This window comes from Lissotriton vulgaris, chromosome 12, assembly GCF_964263255.1.
Source record: "Lissotriton vulgaris chromosome 12, aLisVul1.2, whole genome shotgun sequence".
Classification (NCBI taxonomy): domain Eukaryota; kingdom Metazoa; phylum Chordata; class Amphibia; order Caudata; family Salamandridae; genus Lissotriton; species Lissotriton vulgaris.
This window is the reverse complement of record NC_141700.1, coordinates 343658959-343681394: the sequence shown is the minus strand read 5'-3', so window position 1 is coordinate 343681394 and position 22436 is coordinate 343658959. Positions and strand designations below refer to the sequence as shown.

At 48.8% G+C, this 22436-nt stretch overlaps 1 protein-coding gene across 1 annotated transcript in view; it reads left to right on the top strand.

Moving 5' to 3' along the window:
• The window catches only part of SHCBP1 (SHC binding and spindle associated 1), a 286230-nt gene that overhangs the window by 215914 nt on the left and 47880 nt on the right, over positions 1-22436 (top strand). The window contains exons 10-11 of the mRNA XM_086945110.1: positions 11716-11834; positions 19489-19575. Coding sequence (XP_086801236.1) covers positions 11716-11834; positions 19489-19575 — 206 coding nt within the window. The remainder of the gene's footprint in view (positions 1-11715; positions 11835-19488; positions 19576-22436) is intronic.

Below are 22436 nucleotides of genomic sequence, written 5' to 3'. Positions count from 1 at the left end.
GGATGGTTTCCAGACGGAGTTCTATAAATGGACCAAATCCAAGGTAGTACATCTTCTCTATGAGGCCTTCATGGAAGCTGATCGTTCAGGATCCTTGGGTAATCCAACAGGTTGTTGATTTTGGTTCTACCTAAACCAGGAAAAGGTACCCTCCTTCTTGGAAGTTATCGCCCAAATCCTTGCTCAATGATGTCAAGATATTCGCAAGCATTCTAGCAACCTGCCTTTACTGTCCTATTCACCATTTGCAAGTGGGGTTTGTCCCAGGCTGCTCATCATGCAATCATCTCCGTATGCTAGCTCATGCAGTCTGGCTAACAGCGGACTTTCCAGATGAAGCCCTGGCACGTGGTTGGATGCAGAAAAGGCCTTTGACAGGATAGAAAGGGACTATTTGTTTGATGCGCTGCTGAAATTTGGCCCTGATGAGGACTTCATCTCCAGAGTGAGATGGCTCTGTGATTCCCCCTTGGCACACGTCAGTTGGGTCTTTCTTTTTTTGATCCCTTCCAAGTCCATAGTGGTACCCGTCAAGGTTGCCCACTCTCCCCCTGTTATTTCTCCTTGCAATGGAACCTTTAGCAACATCCATGTGCCGTTTGGTTCAGATATTTGGTATTTCAATGCTCAGATGTCTCTTGACATTATATCTATATGCAGATGACATTTTACTTACCTTATTGGCCTTACTCTCCTCCATCCCCTCTATGTTGGAGACTATTGATGCCTTTGTGGCATTATCTGTCTACAAAGTTAACTGAGAAAAGAGCGAGGCCTTGCCATCATCGCAGATCACCCCCTGCACCCCATAGCCAATTACCTATTCCAGTGGAAAAATTACCGCCTTGCGTATCTAGGCATTCAATTAAATATGGGCCTGGAACACATAGGGGTGGATAAACTGGACCCATTAATGGAACAAATGCGACAGCATTTCACAAAGTGGTCCCAGCTAAATCTCTACGGACAGACTCAAGTGTTGAAAATGGTTTCCCTTCCCCACGATGTATGATTTAGGCATACTTCCCCAATTAATAACCCTCTCGACCTTCCGTCAGATAGATAAGGCCATTAAGGCCTTCATCTGGGGCTTTGCAAGACTTTGTCTGGCAATTCGGAATCTTACGGCCCATAGATCAGCATGGGGATTAGGCCTGCCCTCTCTGGAACATTACGGTTTAGCCCTACATTTGGCATGCATTCACACCCGTGTCTAAGACCCTCCGTTGTGGGTTATGATCGAATGCAGACTTCAGGAGGCATCATTGGGATTGCAGGCTCTATCTTCCTGGCCCCTCTGCCGTAGACTTTCCCAATCCCATGCTGAAAGCCAAGTATGCTGCCTGGGTGCTTTTTTTCGATGGATGCACATCTCCATGACAAAGCATCTATCTGGAACAATTCAGGCATTCACAAAGGAGGGACCATGTTTGAGTGGGGCCCTTGTCGCATAGCTGGGATTCTGACTTATGCATTTGATATGGTGGTGAACTAAAGTTCTTTGAGATGCTACGGGATGAATTTGGCTTGTCACAAACTCAACAATGGGGATCTGAAAGAGACACATTAGTGATAGATTCCTTACCTTAGAATTTTCCCCTGGCGTCCGACTGGCTCCAGAAAGTTTTTCTGCTTAGCAGTACCTCTACGTGCCAGAAGGTGGCGTCCTGCAGCTCCGCATCCGTCACTGGCCTCGTAGGCGCCGAGGTGACGTCACGGAGAGTACTTAGGCGCGCCACCCATCCACACTGACGTCAGTTCTTTTTTTTTTTCCGCGCCGAAAGCTCAGAACCGGATTGAGCACGTACCTCGGTCACTTTTTGACCGCTTTTTTGAGACGTTTGTCTCTTCTTGTCCCCTGGTGCACGTAGGGATGCCCGGTTTTAAGTCTTGTGGGTCGTGCCACTGTAATATGTCGGTGGCGGACCCCCATGACGTCTGCCTCTACTGCCTGGAGAATGACCATGACTGTTGGGACTGCCGAAGGCTCTATGGGAGTGGCGCTGGAAGTTGCTGGAAGTCCGACACTCCTCTCACCGCCGCTCCGGGTCTAGAGGGCCCCTCGTGGGACCGGAGTGGTCGCTCCTCGGACTCAAAGTCTTCACCTTCGGAATCTGGTAAGCAACGCCATAAGAAGTCGAAGAAGCGTGTTCACTCTCCAACTTCCCTTTGTCGCTCCCCGGAGGCGGATGCTGGGGACAGGAGTTCCGCCCCGGCGGCTCCTGGAGCTTGGGAGTCCCGCGGCCTACCCGCTTTACCCGGGTCTTTCAGCGACTCCCGAACATTTGCAAGAGTTTCTTGCTGCCATGGACTGCCTGTTTGGGCCTCAGGCTCCAGCCGACGTGCCTTCGGGCCCTGCTTTCCCGTGTCCAGATCCTGGCTGGCGGCACTGCCTCTGGCGCCAGCCTCTGTGCCTTTGGATCCAGTGTCCTCGGCTCCGCCGATTCCGGCTCTGCCATAGACTCCGCCCCAGCGCCACCCCTGGCTGCGTCACCGGCGCCGCACTGGGTGCCGTTTATTCCGCCCCTGCCCCTGTTCTTGGACCATTTCGTTCCGACCTGGAATCCGCATTGGGGGGCGGCTCCGGTTCTGCCTCGGCCGGCGCCTCTCCTGGCGCCGCTTGCCCCCTCTCCTGCCCTGCCGCTTCGGCCAGTTCCTTCTACCCTGGAGCCATATGAGGATTGGGACAGTTCTGAGGACCCCCTTGCGCTGCCGTGTGACTCCGAGCAAAATTGGGTGGATGATCTCCACGATGCGAGTGAGCTTGATGTATCCTCTGACCCGGGGTTTGCATCACCCCCGCCTACTATGGAGGGTACTTCCTACACTGTGGTGCTTCGTCTAGCTGCAGAGGCTCTCCACCTTGACCTCCCTATGGTGGCCCTCAAGACCAACCTCCTTACGGAGATGCTCCAGAAGGCATCTAGGTCATCGGAGCCCCTGCTCCCCTTCAATGAGTCCCTTACCGAAGTCCTTTTGGGCACTTGCTTGTGGCGGCCTCTGGGGCACCAGTGGATAAGAACGTCGCTAGGCGCCATCGCCCGGTGACCCTGCATTCTGACCACTCACCCCACGCCTGAGACCCTGGTTATTTAGGCCTCAACATCGCAGTCTGCCGGATAAGGACTCTAAGAAGCTTGACCAATATGGCAAGCGGTTGTTCTCCTTGGCCAACTTGGGGTTATGATTGGTGAATACCGCCTGCTTGTTGGGCCGTTACTCCCACGCGGTGTGGGATTCTGTGGCGGAGGTCCTGCCTCAGTGCTCTGTGGAGGTTTCAGGCTGTCCTTTCCCACGCGATTGCGGAGGGCAAGGATTCAGCAAAGTTTGCCATCAGGTGTGGGCTGCGCACAGCTGATTCCTTGGGCAGGGCGACCTCCACGACTATAGCGTTGCGGCGCCATGCCTGGTTACGTTCTACTGGGTTCTCGCCCAATGTCCAGAGCTCGCTCATGGACATGCCCTTTGATGGCTCCCTCCTCTGTGGCAATAAGGCCAACAATGCCCTGTAGCGCTTAAAAGACTCACGGGCCACGGCCAAGTCCTTGGGCCATTCCACTAAGAACCCTGCCACTCATGGGTTTCGTTCCTTTCGTGGCCAGGGCAGAGGCACCCAGGCACTCTCCTCTAACAACAAGCCTGTGCAGGACCAGACTCGCCGCGGACGTGGATTCTGCAAGGGCGGTCTGGGAACCAGCGCATGGGTCAGTCCACCCCCAACCCCGCTGCTTCTGCCTCCAAACCTTCCTAATCCGAACTTCAGCGAGCACCCCACGCCAGTGGGTGGCAGGGTCCGCCACCACCTCCACCACTGCCCCGGCGTTATATTGGACCAGTGGGTGCTGCAGATAACCTGCCAAGGTTCCTCGCTCCCCTCGGTGTCCGCTCCTCCAGCCATGCCGCCTCAGTTTCACCGCCTGTCGGGGAATCATTTGGCTCTTCTACGTCAGGAGGTCACGTCCCTCCTGTCCAAGGGGGCCATCGAGTGCGTTCCCGATCAGGAAGTGGGGGGTGGTTGTTATTCCCACTTCTTTCTGGTCCCCAAGAAGGATAAGGGGGGTTTGCGCCCCATCTGGGACCTCTGGGACGTCGATCTCTTCCTCCGGAATGGAGACTGGATGGTGGCGTTGAACTTACAGGAGGCATATTTTCATATCCCCGTCCTGCTGGCCCACCGATGTTACCTGTGGTTCATGGTCGGCCACAAGCATTTTCAGTTTGCTATGCTCCCCTTCAGCCTTAGCAGTGCCCCTCGGGTGTTCACAAAAGTGATGGCTGTGGTCTCCTTCATCTGCGCAGGTCCGGGGTGTCAGTCTTCCCCTACCTCGACGACTGGCTGTTGAAGGCGGATTTGCCACAGGCAGTCGTCGTCCAACTCCAGACTACGGCCGATCACCTGCATTTGCTGGGGTTCTCCATCAATGTGCCAAAGTCGCACCTGAGTACCTCTCAGAAGCTCCCCTTCATTGTAGCAGTTCTGGATTCAATGCGGTTTCGGGTTTATCCTCCGGAGCAGCCAGTCCGGGATATTCAGGCTATGATTCTGATCTTTCAGCCTCAGCCTCTGTCCCAGGTTTCGGTCAGGATGACCCTCCGGCTGCTGGGCCTGATGGCCTCCTGCATCCTGCTGGTGACGAATGCCAGGTGGCATATGTTGGCTCTGCAGTAGGACCTGAAGTTCCAGTGGGCACAGCATCAGGGCAACCTGTCCGATCACGTCCAGATCTCGGAGGGCGCTGCACGACAGTTGCAGTGGTGGCTCACGGACAGCGATTGGGTCAGTGGCAGATCCCTGTCCCTTCCCCAACCGGAGCACACAGTGGTAACGGATGCGTCCCTCCTGGGATGGGGAGGCAACATGGGGAAGGCGGAGATCAGGGCCTCTGGTCTCCGGCAGAGTCCCGGCTCCATATCAACCTTCTGGAGCTGCGGGCGATCCAACTTGCGCTGAAGGCATTCCTTCCCTCTGTCTGGGGAAGTGTGGTGCTGGTGTTCACGGACAACACCACCGCCATGTGGTATTGCAACAAGCAGGGCAGCGTGGGGTCCTGGACCCTTTGTCAGGAGGCTCTGCGCTCTGGACATGGCTGGAACGTCAAGGTATTACCTTGGTGGTTCAACACCTGGTAGGTTCTCTGAACGCCAGGGCGGACAAACTCAGCCTCCGGTGCTTGATGGATCACGAATGGCGTCGGAACTCGTACGTGGCGCAAGGTCTCTTTCTGCAGTGGGGAGAGCCTTGGTTAGATCTATTCGCTACCAAAGGGAACGCGCAATGTTGGCAGTTTTGCGCATTGGCATTTCCAAGGCGGCACTTGCTCTGAGACGCTTTTCGTCGCGAGTGGAGTTGCAGTCTATTGTACGCCTTTCCACCTATACCACTTCTGCCCCGAGTGCTGAAGATCAGGCGCGGCCGGGCCCAAGTCATTCTTGTGGCCCTGGACTGGGCTCGAAGAGTATGGTATCCCGAGCTACTCAATGTGAGCGTTGATCCCCGATCCATCTGCCTCTTCGGGAGGATCTCCTGTCGCAGCAGCAGGGGACGGTCCTCCACCCGAACCTGTCCAGCCTCCACCTCTATCCGTGGAGATTGAGCGGCGACAGTTGACCCCTTTCGATCTTCCTTCCGAAGTCTGTGATGTCATTCTGGCAGCCAGGCATCCCTCCTCCAAAACGGTATACGCCTGCAGGTGGAACAGATTTGTGGCATGGTGTACAGCAAAGACTGTGGATCCCCTTTCTGCCCCTCTTTCTGAGGTTCTTCTGTACCTTCTCTCCTTGGCCCAGCAGGCCTCTGCTCTGGGCACTATCAAAGGTTATCTTTCAGCCATCTCTGCCTTTCTTCGGCTTCCAGATCAGCCTTCTCTTTTTACGCCCCAGATTGTTAACTGTTTCCTTAAAGGCATTATGCATACGTTTCCACAATTGCCCTTGATAATGCCTCAGTGGGACTAGAATCTTGTCTTGACTTTTCTGATGTGCGCTCCCTTTGAGCCACTTCAAAACTGTCCCTTACGTCTTCTTACTCTCAAGACGGCTTTCCTGGTAGCTATCACCTCTGTCAGGCTCTTTCTTCCAAACCTTCTTTCCTTTCTGTTCATCCGGCAAGGTGGTTCTGAGGACACGTCCTTCTTTCTTGCCAAAGGTTGTCACGCCCTTCCATATCGGGCAGACAATCTCTTTGCCCACCTTTTTTCTGCCTCTGCATCCTTCAAGGGAAGAGGAGAGGTTCCACCGTCTGGACCCAAAATGTGCGATTGCATAATTAAATTGTATCACATACTTTGGAGCCAGTTTTAGTTCTCACCTTTCCCGTTCACGTCCTGCTGTTCCCTCACTACTACGTGCTAATTAGTAAGGAATGTATTATACCTCTGAAAACATCCCTGAGCTCCTCCCTCTAATCAAGTGGTCATAGTGACTAGGCATCAACGGAATGAGGAGGTTCCCTATCAAGAAACTTTACACCTCTGGTGTGTGAGGGAATTCGTCCTTAAAAGTGAAAACTCCACATACTCTAGGTACACCCATTTTGCTCCCTCTCTTTATTAGAACCAGGTGTTAATTTTGTGGTTTATTTAAGTATTTTGGGCGGTAACTCCTGCTGGTCTCCAAATTTCCTCCGGCCCACTTTGTGTTTTGATATATAGAATTTTGTTATTGTCTTCTGAACAAATTTGGTCTCCAACCCCAGACTCTTCCCCGGGGCTATCTTACCTAACACTTTGGGTCAGTTTAAAGGCATGATGTCCAGATTATATAACCTCTTGATTGGTCATCTTTACTCTCAGCCACAATTGGCTAGCCTCGCTTCACCTGGTAGGCACGTCCACAGGTGGAATATGAGGAGGAATGGACAGAACTTTTGGAGGCCCTAGATCGAGAAGTCCATGAGTCACGGATGATACTCTGCCTTTTTAAGATCCGTCGGGGCTGGCACTGGACCCCGGCGCGGCTCCAGGCTGCAGGGTTGTTCCTTCATTCTGCATGCTGGCTGTGTGATCATGCAACCTGTGATATTGCCCATATTTTGCTGGACTGTCCCACCATACACCCCTTCTGGATGGTAGTAGGGTCCACGGCCTGGGAATCTATAGATTTGCCCTCGCCAATTCCAGACCCTCTAATTCTCTTCTATGATGCTCCAAGCATTCCTGAATTGACCCTACATGCTCGACGATTGCTCGTCATTGCCCTTACAGCTGCCAAAATTTTGCAACATTGCCACTCTCTGCAATTGTCGTCACATGAGATGTACAAGATCGCATCCTATGAAAGGGTAAGGGTATCCTCCAGTCAAAAAATCAGACTGATAACAGAATTTAACGCACTAAATTACACCACTAGAAAGAGTTTTAACAAACATTGGAAACTCCTAATAGGAGATCCTGTTCTTAAAGAATGGTTACCTGAAAAACCCTCTATTACAGATAGATGTGATTCCCCTCAATATCAGAGGGGGTAACCGAGAACTCACACTCAGGCGTAGGGAAGCCACGTGGATCATGCGTTTACAATGCGTGGAACACAGGCTCAACTACGACCCAGAACTACAATTTTTCTTGGGAGATTAATAGTCACCCTGTGGGATCCTCCAAGCAAAATTTAGATTTTGAATCTAAATCAAGAGCCATATACGATCTGTATGTTTTAGCATTTCCATCATTTGGTTCTATTATTCTGTCAACACCAACTATGCATATGTACTGTACACTGTTACACACACATGTTTAAAACAATATGTATATAACTTCATGCTTATAAGCTTTATTTGTATCTAGTATGTTATTACAGTATTGACATAATCATGACCAGATGTCATGTCTACAACTTCATGAGAATCGAAGTCACAAATGGGCTGGTCGATGGGGCACTCTCACCCAAAATTAACCACCTTCCTCTCAATGATAGTCACAACGGCCCACTGGCTCACCAATGCGACACACTTTCTCTATTTCTACCGCTCTGAACTCGACATATATAAATTATAAAATTACACAGGGAATCCCTTTTTTTTTATTTATTTATTTATTTATTTCTGAATTTGTAGAGCGCATGGTTACACTTTCAGTGTGTCCCCGCGCTGTCAGAAGAGCCATCGACTCCGTCAGTCAAACAAGACGGGCTAATCTTTGGGAAAGAGGAATGTTTTGAGCTTTCTACGGAAGATGAGCTCTGATGTTTCCACTCTTAAGCTCAGGGGGAGAGAGTTCCATTTACGTGCTGCCAAAGTGCGAAAGGATCTTCCTCCCATTCTGGCTTTCTTGTGTCTGGGGACAGCGAGGAGGCCTGCTCCTAACGAGCGGAGTTGTCGAGTGGGCGTATAGGGGCAGAGAAGGTTCCGAAGGAAGGCCGGGCTCTTGCCATGTACGATCCTATGACCGATACAAAGGACTTTGAAATTAATTCTTTCATTGATCGGAAGCCAGTGAAGAGTTTGTAGGGATTTTTTTGAGGGGGCTCTTCTGGGCAGCCGGAGGACCAGGCGGGCGGCAGCATTCTGGATTGTCTGCAGTCGCCGCCGGCTAGAGGCATTGGCCCCCAGATATAGGGCGTTGCCGTAGTCCAGTCTTGATGTGACCAGGGCGTGGACAAGGGTCTTCCTAGATGATTCAGGGAGCAGGTCGATGGTTTTGCGGAGTTTCCGTAAAATCGAAAAGCACGTACCGGCTACCCGTCTGGTATGGTAGTCGTAGTCCAATTTCGAGTCCACCCATACTCCCAGATTCTTGACCTGATCACTAGGGGTAGGAAGGGGCCCCAGAGTCTGTGGCCACCAGGCAGATGACCAGACTGAGGGGGGTTTTCCAACAATCAGCACCTCAGTCTTGTCACCGTTAAGACGGAGGCAATTCTTCGCCATCCATCCCGCCATGTCCTGGAGGCATGCTGAGAAATTAGCGGCAGCTTGTTCAGCCGGTTGGGTCAGAGCGACCACCAACTGTGTGTCGTCTGCGTATGTCACTACTTCTACCCCATATCGTTCCGCAGTAGAAGCCACTGGGGTGACATATAAATTGAAAAGGGTTGGACTGAGACTTGAGCCCTGCGGCACTCCTTGACCGAGGTCAAAGGTGTCGGAGCGTGCTCCTCCTTGCTCTACCGAGAAGCTGCGGTTGGTGAGAAAAGATTCCAGCCATAACCAGGCCCTGCCTGTCACCCCTCCTTTCTTCAGACACTGCAGCAGCGTGTGATGTGCTACAGTGTCGAAGGCTGCACTGAGGTCCAGAAGCACTAGTGCTGCCACATGTCCCGCATCTACGTGCCTCCTCAGTGCCTCAGTCGAAAAAAGGAGGGCTGATTCTGTGGAGTGGCGTGCTCGGAAGCCCGATTGGTTAGTGTTCATAAAATATATTAAGAACGTAATATAAAACGATCGATTTAGCAATCATGGACATCACGATGTCAACTCGCAATATTTGAAGTCGAGACGTGATCTGTCTACCGCTCCTACCGTTTACATAATTTAGACATAAACAACTAAATGTCAAAGAACGGCTACTCATTTATGAGCGGCACAGTACCCCAGGAAGTATACATCACCAAACAAATTTTCTTCTCAAACATGGCTACCATTTAATACAGGGTGACATTCTAGTGTTTTCAAAGGGGTTCCTGTTAAATGGGTCTCCTCCTTCCGGTCACGTGTCTGTCTTTCGAAACACGGCGACCGGGAATCAGCAGAGGAGGGATACCACACTCCTGGTAAGTCTTTAAATCCACTTTGTGATGGCTTTGCACCATCATATATTAAGGGATCGTACTACACGATCACGCTAAATCAGACTTAGCATCGACCAAACCGGCAGTTACTTTGTCTCCTTTTGGTAATCAATCTGTGTACAACCATTTACTGTCTTGACACAGAATCTTGCGGACGTGAAATGCACCCGTTTTACAGCACCAAGTAGTTGGATCCCCTCCCGGTACGGCTCAATACGTACACGTATTAAGGTACAATCATGTTCCTTTTTAATTTTGACAGACCGTTGGTATTAAAAAGAGTTATACCGTAACCCGACCTTAAGACCGTTAACACACGATAAATTGTTTGTTTTTCTCTGTACATAGAGCGTGAACTCTTGAAATCCCACATCACTTGGTGGGCGAAATACTGAGACAGGAATATACCTTCGCTCCTAAATAATTTAAAATGAACCAACAACAATAATTCTCTTGAATAGTGAATACATCCGCATATTGGTAAGGTCATTCTCTTTTTATCTCCTTTTTACCACACTGACATCTATGACATTTCCCCGTTCTTATGTTTCCCTGCCCCTACCCCCTCTCTATTTTTTAAATAGAACATTCCAACGAGAACAAAACTGATCTCAACCCACCATAACAAGGTTGAGCCACAAGGTATGAACCTTTTTTGCTCGTTCTGAGACAATTCGTTTTACTTCACCCTAAATATCGTAAGCACTATAGACTCCTCCTTTAGCACACACGCCTAAATTGGAATACAACACCATAATTTCACAAACCAACACACTATTTGATCTTCACAATCGAATTGCATGCTCCTCACTTTCAGATCTTTTCCTGTAGGATCGCCGTGTGCATGCCACACATGAGAAAACTTGGTTAGGGTCACGACCTCGTGTCCTATTACCAATTAGCAATCAACCGATGGCAACTGTGAAACTCTTGGGGTGAGTGTGCTTAGACATGGAAGTATCGTCACCCATCACAATCACAACGTAGAAGATCAACAGCACTTCAGAAATGCACGTGTGAATCACCTCTGTCACCAATGCATTATTAAAAAGTATGTAATACTTAAGGATGAAACCTATACACGCGTTTTTTATATTATCAGCCCTGAAGAGTCGTGTTGACTCACCAAAGCACGACGAAACACGTGTCGGCAGACTGTGGACTGTTCTTCGAGTGTGGACACATTAAACCATCATCTTGAAAAAGAGAAAATACCCAAGAATCTGTTTCTGTTTTTCTACCTGTTTGTTACACATGACTACTTCTATTGTTACCTAGCTGTAGTTGCGAGAGCATTGCTGTTTACAAGTGGTTAAAGTCATCTGACTTTCTTTTGGACGGTTAAGGGCATTTTCCGTCTGCTCTTTACGCACTACCCACTCACCTACTTACACAACACTCTTTAACGTAGAAATTGAGGCAGAGCGCCCTTAGTATCTGAAATCCCGTAAAAATCCCTGCACAGCTGTCACTCACTCCTATGAAAGGGTAATTTACAATTTAATGGACAAAGCAGATATTTCTTCTTCTATGGCCCCCCTTTTTTGCAAGATTTCCCCCTCCTTCCCCCATTTTTCGCTTAGATTCTTGCTTCTTCCTCATTACCATCATTCCCTCCCCTCTCTTCCCTACTTTGTAGTTTCTGGTTTTCTTCCCTTTTCTCTGTCCTTCTACCCTTCCCTTCCTCTTTACTTTCTTCCTTGTGTAGCTTATTCTCTCATCCCTCTCTATCTTTTTTTCTGCCTCTTTTAAATATTATATATAAGTAGTGTTTGCTATTGATGCATGTATCACAATCAACATTTGTATTCCTATATGGGTATGAGCTGGACTTGCATGTCACTGTACTTGCTGTTATTTCTCAATTCAATAAAATAATTGATGCGCAAAAATGAAAGTAAATGCACAAAAAAAACACGTTTTCTTAACTTTGTTCTGCTGCCTACTTATAATAATGTTTTACAGTATGACTTTTGAACCTATGTTTTTCAGGTGTGCACCAAGGAAAAACTGTTCTAGATAACTGTGTGTTGCAGTGTGAGACTACCGGAGTTACTCTTCGGACCTCTGCAGAGTTAATCATGACGTACTGTGACCTATATGGTGCTAAAGTATGTAATCAATAACTTTTTGAGGTTTTGTTTTTTATGTGTGTTTTCTGTGTTAAGGACGACTTCTCTTTTTCATACAAATAAAAGAAATTATATATTTTTTGATTTGTCCAGAACATTGAGGGAACCATTTTATGGAAGGTGACTAGTTATTTATTTCATATTTTTGTAAGCGAGTTTTGAGCCGCTTATTATAATCTTTACATGCAGATTCAGGATTTAATGCACTTTCTGCCATTCTTTCAGTTATTTTATTTTAGTAAGCAATTGCATAATAATTGTCTGGTGTTTTGGTTTGAGTCTTAATTGAGTTTTTTTCAAGGTGATATTGCAAAATTAGGTGGGCTTACCCACCTGCTCATGCTTATCAAACCCTCGCACCCCTTACTGTCCACGAATTTCTAACTCACATGGACCCCTCCCTTTAACATTGTTCCATATTGCTAGACCTCTACAACCTATAGCAGTCTACTCAATAATGTATCTCACTGTGGGCACCCCTCCTTACTGACACCTCCACCAAGTATTTATCACACCTAGCTGGCCCAGTACTCTTAGGTGTTAGGGGAAAGTTAGACCTCTCTTACCTGTTAAGGTAAGAAAGCACAGATCCCCACTGTTTGCAGAACACACGGTCTAAATCCTATGCTCTGTTTCTTATACCTTATCAATGACCTCAAACGTTTGGGTCAGGGTTTCAGTATTGAAATATGCTGTTTGAATCTCATTTCCAGACATTCCTGCTTTACAGCTAATGTCATGTGAAATAACACTGGCCCTGCTATTGGTAGACACAACAGCATGGTTTCCGGACAGCCCATTACTATCCCCAATACGATGTAAAATGACCAACCAATAACTCTCCAGTTACAGACTGAGAATTCAGTATATGATACATTGTTTAAATCAGTTGCCTCATCGGGCAGAACCCAGTACCTTAATTAAATGAATTTCTTTATGAAAACCTTCCCTCTCAGTATTTCCAAACTTCCTTCTGACCTCTCTAAACATTTTGATTGCACTCTGTGGTAGAGGTCCTGCAGTCAAAAGCACCTTCCGTGCACCCGGTCTACAGTAAGCTCCCTATTCATACTGAGGACAAATTCTGCATTTCCAAAGAGTGGGGTTCATGAAGATAGGTCACCACTCCCTTCATATACAACATCAAATTCCAAACTTCTATTTTGGTGCAGGTGTGGATGTAACGTTAATGGTTCATCCCCTTGTATCCTCAGCACCCAGGGCATTATGCATACGAGACAGATACACTTCATTTTGATGTGTTAGTTGCCACAGTTTGTTTGCATGTCCCATCACAATTTAAACAAATAGTGCAACTGGGTGATTGGTACTAATGTACTAGGTGGAGAACCTCGAAGCACCTCTCTCTTTGGTACTTGGTGCATTGCTTTCACATCAATAACAGCTTCCTCCCTTCCCAGATGAAGAAATTGTAAATACTCTGAAATTGGTTGACAACACTCAGCAGGAGATGCAAGAGGAGAGCCTGAAATGCTTTTAGGATTAGTGGCACTATCTTAGCTGTGAAGGCAGCAGTTTTTCTCACTTAGGACAGCATGTGGGTGTGCCACAACGAGATGCCTCCCTTGACTTTGTGTAGTGAGATCAAAGTATTTTCAGCTGTACACAGGTACTCATTCGAGGGCCAGTTAAAGTCCCAAATCTAGGATGCCTGTCCTTGAACATTAAAAAGGTATGCAGGAACATGGTTGCTGCAATAGCTGTGGACCTCCGACCAGGGCCAACAGATTTGGTTAGATTAACCTGGAAGCATGGCACACCCTGAAATCTCCCAACTTCTTAGTCGGCTCTTTCAGGGATTGTTCTGGAGTTCAATTAGTGTAATTAAAACATCAGCGAAAACCATGACTTTGAAAGAGTCAAGGCTTAAAAGTGTTAAGTGTAAAGACTCCCGAGCTATGAGCCCTGGATCTTGCAACAACTACTGTTGAGGACCATTCTCCTGCTGCACCTTCCTCTTTCCCTGCAACACAGAAGCACCTGCACGCATGGTGGCCACCTCTGCGTCCGTGCTGAATATCGTCCACTGCCTCCTGCTCAATGCAGGATCACTCTGTAAGCATGCCACAGAGATCTGGGACACCATCACCTCCCTCACCTCCGATGTCACCTTCCTCATCAAGACATGTCTCAACCCTGCTTCCGCACTCGACATAGCAGCAGCACTAGAAGGCATTATGATTGTCCACCGAGACCGAATCAACAAGCACACAGGTGATATCCCCATCAGCCACAAAGAAACCATTCTCTGCACCATCACCATGAACGACTGCACCCCGCTCATCGAACACCTTATCGTCCAACTCCAAACTGATGGTAAAACCACTATCAGAGACACCCTCGCCTACAGACGTCCAAGACCTCGCCCTAGCTTCTACAACACCATCCCTGAAATTCATCTCCCATCACACCATCGACTCCAAGCACTACATCTTCCTCGGAGACCTCCACTTTCACCTTAACGACACCAACACTTCAATCCTACGGTTGTATGTTGGAACCACGCAGGCATTTACCATGCCTGCCTTAATGCAATCCGAACTAAAAATGCATCTTTACAACGCATTCCGTTACCACACAAGTCATTACAATGACTTGCCTTCGGGAAAGTGCTTGACTTTAGAATATTATAAGTTACTATTCCAACTCCAGTCTGAACAATGGTAGGGAAAGTGATTGACTTAAAGTCCATTATCAGTCCAACAAAGCTTTCCATAAGGCAAGTGGTAACGACTTGCGTGGTAAAGGAATGCGTTGTAAAGATGCATTTGTGGTTCGGACCAAACCTACTGGAAAGCATGGACCTTATCGGCCTCTCCCAAATTGTCACCAATCTCACACGCTTAGCAGGGCACTTGTGTCCCCATCTTAATGGCCAGCAACAAAGTCAAGTATAGTCATGCCACTGAGTTCACCTGGACAGGCCACTCCATCGTCCACTTCACCATCACCGGATCCCCAGGCTCCACCACTAAGCTGCCCAGCACTCAACACCACAGCTGGAACAAAGTGTTTGAGACCCAGTGGACCGATGCCCTTACTGCCGCCCACCCCGACACCTCCACTAACTTAGAACAAGCCGTCAACAACCTCTCCACCTGGAACACAAAATTCACCAACAGAGTAACCCCCGTCAAGTCCCCCAAACTCAAGAAATCACTCCACCAAGCCAGATGGCACACTGAAAAACTGAAAACCACTAAATGCACTTGCAAGCAACTTGAAGTGAGGGGGCGCACTACTAGTGATCCCACGGACCGTGCTACTTTCAAGTCAACCCTCCTCGAATACCACCATCTCCAGAAAAAGACGAAAAGGATAGCCTCGCCGACTGCATTGAAGCCAGCTCCAACCACTGCAAAGAACTCTTCAACATCATCAGAGAGTTATCCAACCACCTCATCCGCCGAAAGCATCCTCACCCCCTCCCAGGAACTCTGGCATACACTGGCAGATTTCTTCCAAAATAAGATCGCCACCATCTACAAAAACTTGGTTCTCCAAACTACTGCCACCGACCCCCTCAATCGCCTCGCAACCACAAGTCCTGGCCCTACCCACCGACTCACTACCTGGGACCAACTCACCACTCGACCCCACCGCCATCATGAACTCCATCCACTCGCGAACACAGTCTGAACTCTGTCCCCACTACATCTTTAACCTAGGGAGCAATATAATCAGCAATGTGCTCACCACCACCTTCAATGCATCAATCTCAACCGCCATCTTCCCCAAAGATTGGAAACACGCAAAAGTCAAGTCCCTTCTCAAGAAACCCTCTGCCGACTCCAGATGCCTCAAGAACCACTGTCACATCTCTCTGTTCCCCTTTTTAGCCAAGGACCTTGAAAAGGCCACAGCCGCCAACTCACTGAACACCTGGAGAACAACAGTCTGCTGGAGATCTCCCAATGTGGGTTCCGTGCCAATCACAGTACCCAAACCGCCCTGATTGCTGCAACTGACAACATCAGAACCCTCCTGGACTGGTGAGAAAGAGCTGCCCTGATCCTCCCCGACCTCTTGGCCGCGTTCGACACTGCAACTCACCACACCATCATGAGGAGACTCCACCATATTGTAATCAGAGGAAACGTCCTCAAGTGGATCACCTCCTTCCTCACTGGAGGAACAGAGTCCATTAATCTCCGTTCACCTCAGATCCCATAAACATCATCTGCGGTGTCCCCCAAGGCTCTTCCCTCAGCCCTACACTTTTCAATGTCCACATGACCCTATTGGCCAACATTGTCAAAACCCACAAACTAAACATCCTATCCTACGCAGACAACACTCCGGTCATCCTCACGTTATCGAAAGACCCCTCCACCACCAAGGACATCTTGCACAGAAGCATGACCAGCGTCGCCAACTTGATGAAAGACAACTGCCTAAAACTTAACACAGACTAAACAGAAGTTCTGAACCTCTGGAACAACATCTCGTCATGGAATGTCTCCTGGTGGACTCCAAACGTCTTCTGGTGGCCTCCAAACGTCGACCCTCACATGCTTTGATTGAACATGCTCACAACCTAGGTAGCGTCCTGGATAGCAAGCTCACCATGAAAAACCATATCAACGATGTCTCATCCGTATGCTTCCTCACCCTTCGCATGCACTCTAAATCTTCAAATGGCTCACCATCAAAACGAGAAGTACAGTCACTCAAGTCCTGGTCACCAGTCGGCTGGACTACAGTAACGCAGTCTACGCAGGAATCACTACACACCTCCTGAAAATACTGCATACAATACAGAATTCAGCTGCCAGACTCGTCCTCGACCTCCCAGACAAACCCATATCACCCCCCACCTCAGGAAGCTTTAGTGGCTGGCCATTCAGAAGAGATGTCAATTCAATTTGCTGATCCACTCGTACAAAGCTCTGCACAACCAAGTACCAGCATACATAACCACCGCATGAATTTACACCAACCCTCCAGACACCTGCTCTCCGCATCCGTCAAAGCAACAGTGGAGGTTACTCCTTCCCCTACCTCACTGTCAAGTCCTGGAACGACCTCCCCCCTTCACTTTCGAACCTCGTCCTCACTGCTGGACTTCAGTAAAGGACTCACGACCTGGCTGTTAAACAGAACCGCCCCCCTGACCTCTCTTTCTCCCCCCCCCCCCTCCCCCAGGTTCACAGCACATTGGAGACCCTTAACATTGATTAGCTGTGCTCTACAAACACTGCTTGAAGGCGTAAACCAATTTCCCTGACAGCTGGAGTGTCTAATCTTTTGCAAGAGGGGTCCTGTGACTAACCCTAAATGTAGAGGGGAAAGAGGGAGGCCCTGTCAAGTGTTACCACGGTATTAAATCATTCAGTATGCAGACTATTCCATCCAAACCTTGCCTAACGGCCCTGATAGCTAGCCTGAATCAAGTCTTCAAGCCAAAAGTGCTTAGTGCTTCTTTCATTAAAACCCAATATACCATGTGAAAACTTTTTTCAGTGCCATGTGACAATGGGAGTGTCTCCCTCCCCTCCCCTCCCCTCACCTCCTAGCAAGGTACGGTCTGTGACATATAAAGCTTTTTTGGAACTGTCATTAGTGCTGCTACCTTTGATATGCCTTTAATTGCCCTAAGTACATCCTCTGTTGTAAACAGTGCTTCGAGCAGCTGAGCATCCGCAGGTCTGGGTTTGGGTAAGGCTGCAATGCATGGATATCGGTTGCAAGCACGTCGGTTCTTTGGCTCAACTATGTACAAATTCTGATAAAAGGATTGGCATACCTGAAGCTTGCCGAAACATAGCCTTGTGCCAGGGAAGCGTTTGGGTTGCTGATATATATTCCTTCCTTCATGTTAGTGCTTCACTTTTACTTATACATATTTAGCCCTGTCTGCTTCAATAGCACAATCTCTTCTCTCAACACTCTAATCCTCTGGTAATTTGATCTAAAAGGCACATTTAGTGTGGATTTTCACTTTCTTCTATTTCTTGTATCAGTTTAACTAGTAGAGCTTCCCTCATAATAAGGTAGATGCTGCCTCAATAGCACTTCCCCTCACTGACACCTTCAAAGCATCCCATAACGTCTTCTTGACCTCACTCCTGCCACCTCCAATTTGTATGGGCCAAGTGTAACTCCACAAAACCAAGCAGTGATCAGAACTAGTCTGCAGGAACTGGTGCATGAAATATGGGACCCCAAATAGGCACTTTTCTACCAGCAAATAAGCTTGGCTACATCTAATGAAATGCCAAAAAGTTGAAGAAGTCAGAGCCCCTGGGAAGCCAAAAATGCCCGTTGTTTTTCCTCTCTGGAAATTGCTGAAGTCCCATCGCTTTCTTCCTCTTCAGCCTAATCTTTTTGTACAAGAGGCATCTCGTGATGGAAGCAAATAAAAGCCATTAGGGTGGACATCTCATGCACAACACTTAGGCATTTGACGAGGCTGTTTAACCTCTGATATAATAAATGAAAATCAACACAATGGGTAGTTCTGAAGAGTAAACCTTGCCTTATACACGGTCTCCCAAGATCAAGTTGCTGCTGGCACGCTGAAGGATTGAGAGAGGGGTTCTTGTTGCCAGGGTATGTGTCTCCCACACTTCTTTCCCTTCCCCAACAACCAGAAACCTTTAAAGCCAACATTTCACTTATCTCCAGACTATTTCTAAATTAACTTCCCTGTTTATGGATCAAGATTCCATTACCTCCTCTCTGTCCCACAGTGGGCCCAGAACAATGATGAAAGTGTGCAGGGGTGTCTAGCCCTGTTGACTAACCAGCATAACTCGCCGCCCAGCAACCATGTCTTGCACACCACCAATCTAAGCAAGGCTTTGCCAGATACCCTAGATCATTTTGGCATAATTTAACATGTCAGTAGGCAGACAGACAACTTTAGATCCCTAGTTTCTCTTTATGTCTTGGTCACCACTGACTCTGCAAAGGTATTGTAAGGCTTTCTACTTGCTTTCTGCTCAAAAGACTGAAGAATCCAAATGATTTCTGTGTTGACTTCTCTGAACCTTCTTCCACCTTTTGCGATGTGAAGACATGGCCCTGTCTTTCCCTGGACCCGAACTGTCGCCATTGACAGAATCCAATCCCAGCATGTATTGAGAATCTTTCAAGGATGGTAGGACAGTGTTTTTAGCCTCCCACTCGATTATTCTAGGGTGGTGGCCACAGCTGTATTTGATGCCTTTGCTGTCCAAGTGATCTGTGACAGACTTAAAGCTGTGTATCTTGCGATGGTTCCCTCTGACATGTTTAGGAATATTTGCATTTGTGAGCAGTTCTAGGTCCCACAGTGTGCTATTGTCATCATTTAATTGTTTTGATCACTAAAAAAGTGTATTGGCACCAGTATTTGCATAAGTGAGTCTTTGCCTGACATAGTCTGTCACCTGTTGTGCTCTAAAATGGTAGCCACCAGATCTATAATTGTTTTGCCTATATTATTTATCTAGACATCATATATGACCATCCAAAAGAAGCCTGACATCACCCCCAAAAAAAGTTGGTAAAATAACCCGAAATAAAAGCCACCGTATGTTTTAAGTATTGAGTCTAGTTCTTGTTAAACCTAGCAGTGACTTACTTGCTTCTCATATTTGCCCAATGTCTTGTTACATTGTTTTTGCAGGGCGCAGGTATAGAAATATACCCAGGAAGCACCTGTAGCTTGATCGGCAATGGCATTCATCACTGCAAGGACGGCATTCTCATCAAGGTCGGTACTCACTTGCATGTCTACTGCCAAGATTTGTATGATCTATTAGAATATTGGAGTGTTGAGAGCTCCTTTTGAAGACAATTTTATTATTGGGACATTGTGCCCTCTAGGGGCGGAATGTTCTACTAGCCTTAGCTATATAGCCCTAGTCTTATAGCTGGCTATACCGGCCATTAAAGGCCAGCTCCCTTGTTAAAGGCTTTTGTCTTCGGCTTGGGCCTTTAACGCTGGAGCGGGCCTTTAATAGCCGTTATAGCCCGCTAAGGCAGGCTAGAAGGCTATATTAGAGCATTGGAATGTTGAGAGCTCCATTGAAGACAATCAAATGGCTCTGGGTTTATAATGGCTGGTATATGTCCGGAGCTCCAACATTTTACTGTTTAACTTGTTGAAGGCCCTCTGCCTTGTTATAGTCCCTGGCCTGCGGCTCTATAGCTCTGGCTCAGGGCATTTAACTCCTGGTATAGCCCACAGCAGCAGGCTATAAGGCTATATTGTGAAGTCATTAATGACTAATCAAAATATCAATCCTGGTCCAACTACTAATCCATAGCATTATTGTGTGTACCCCTTTTCCTCGACGTTTTGAACGTAGTTGCTCTAGCAACATCCATACTAAATCACCCCCTTCCTTAGGGTAACAGTACTCACAAAGTGACTGATCTCTTTAATCCATGGATGCATTTAATAGTTCCCCCGTTTTTTACCTTTAGAATGACCTACTCTCTTAATTACACCATGCAAATCAAGTACCCGCTGTCCAAGAAGCAACCTTCACTAAAAAATTGCTTTATTGCTGCACCATAGATCTGCTTTAAGAATCACAAAGCTAGCTGAAATACATAAACTGCATCCCAAATATAATGGTGAGTGGTTGATTACGTTTAGAAGCAGCAAGGAAATTAAGGTACAGAATGTAAGGTGCTGTTGCCTAGGCTATGGGAAAAGTGAAAAAAACAATTCTGATGGATACATCATCTCCCTGTGGATTTCTCACCATATGAATACCCCCTGCCCTAGCATTCCGCGGAAATTCTATTCCTAGCTTTCCCACATCAACAAGGACGTCATAATAAAACGGCAACGCTCGCGACTCCGTATGACGTCATCGGAGCCACAACAAGACCTAGTCGACGTCAGTTCCCTTCTTTCTGCGCCTTCGCCGCATTACATTTTTTTCTAGGGACTCTCCATTTTCTTCGTGATTACTTTGTTTAATCGAATTATTCAGAAATGGCCACTTCTAAGAAATTTGGATTCAAGCCCTGCAGGGAGTGTGTTGGTCACATGTCGTTGACTGATCCCCACGATGATTGCCTTTGGTGCTTGTCTTCCAACCACGACGTAGAGGGGTGTCAAGCTGCAGGAAAATGAATCGTAAAGCTTTAAAGGAACGTGAGGCAAAGCTCTTCGTGGCTAAACCAAAGAAGGAGAAGAGGGGTCGAAAACGTTCCAAGTCTTGGACTACGCCCACTTCAAATTCAAAGAAACACAAGAAGTCGAAGAAGAGGCATAGTTCTCAGCGCCGTTCTTCGAAGAACAAGGCGTTGAGGTGGCCTTCAGCGACTTCTGAGAAAAGACTTTGTGTCTCCATCACCTTCTCCAGAGGCGACTCCGATTCACTCACCGGCTCTGAGGTCGCCGGCGTCGAGGGGCTCTTGGATGCCTAAAGGTACTGCGGCCGGGGGGCATGGCCAAGATGGCGACCTGAACGGACGCAGGCTTCAGTGGTTCCCTGCCCCGATCCCTCCCAGAACCCCTTAAAGTGCATTTAAACCCCCCCCCCCCCCCCCCCCCCCCGGGCTGCAGATACCTCGGCCGCCCGGTAAAGACGCTCTGTAATCGCCCCCGGAGTGTTGTTGCCGGGTCAGCGAGGCTCAGAATCTGTGCTGACTGGGAGAGACTGCCGGTCCGCGAGTGAAGAAATGGCGGCCGGCCCGGCGCGGTGACTAGCTCTGCTCCGGCCTCCGACTGCCGCCTGGGCCCTCCTGCAGCCATCCAAGCCTGCGCCCCTGCCCTGCTGAACTGAGCCTTGGAGATGGAGGTGGTGCTGGTCACGCGAAACTGTCTCTGCGGCGCTTCCGACGGCGTGAGGTAAAGCCGGCCGGGAGTCGCGAAACTTGAGGCCCCGGCTTTGGGCCAACGAGAGACTCTGCGGAGGCCCGCGCCGCTGCCCTGCCAGCTTGTGCCCTGGATGCGAGAACGGGGCTCGGTGCTTACCATCACCACTGTGTCACTCCTGGCGGCATGAGGTGGAGCCGGCCGGGGGTCGTGGTACTTGAGGCCCCGGCTTGGGGCCTATGAGGAGAGCACAGCAGATCTGCCTGGCACATCGAGAGTGACTGTGGGGTGAGGCCCGGGGCAGCCTACATGGAAGTCCCTCAAGAGCGACGCCCCCAGAGACGTGCGACTGAGCTGACCGGTGGCTGCAGCGAGTGGGCCCTGGCGCTGGGCCCACAAGAAAACTGAGACGCGTGCCTTCCAACGTGCTGGGGCCAGAACCGGGACACCACGAGACCCTTGGCTTCCCCAGGAGAGTCAGGAGCGGTGACCTGCAGGTGGAGGTGAGGATAGTGGCGCGGGGTGGCTGAGGGTGTACGGCTCAGGGGGCATAATCGAGGCCCCAGCGCTGGGCCCGGCTGCAGCCACGGACCAAGCTGCACTGGTGGAGTGGTGGTGGGACCAAGCATCTCACTGTGACGACACCGAGATCACTGACCTCCGAGACCACACCCTATCTGCACATCCAGGGGCTGCGGGAGGGCACCTAGGGACTGCGGTCGGAGCGGACTTGTGACGCTGCAATAGCCCGCCCGGGCGTATCCATTGGATCTGCCTCAGGCCTTCTTGGGGCGAGC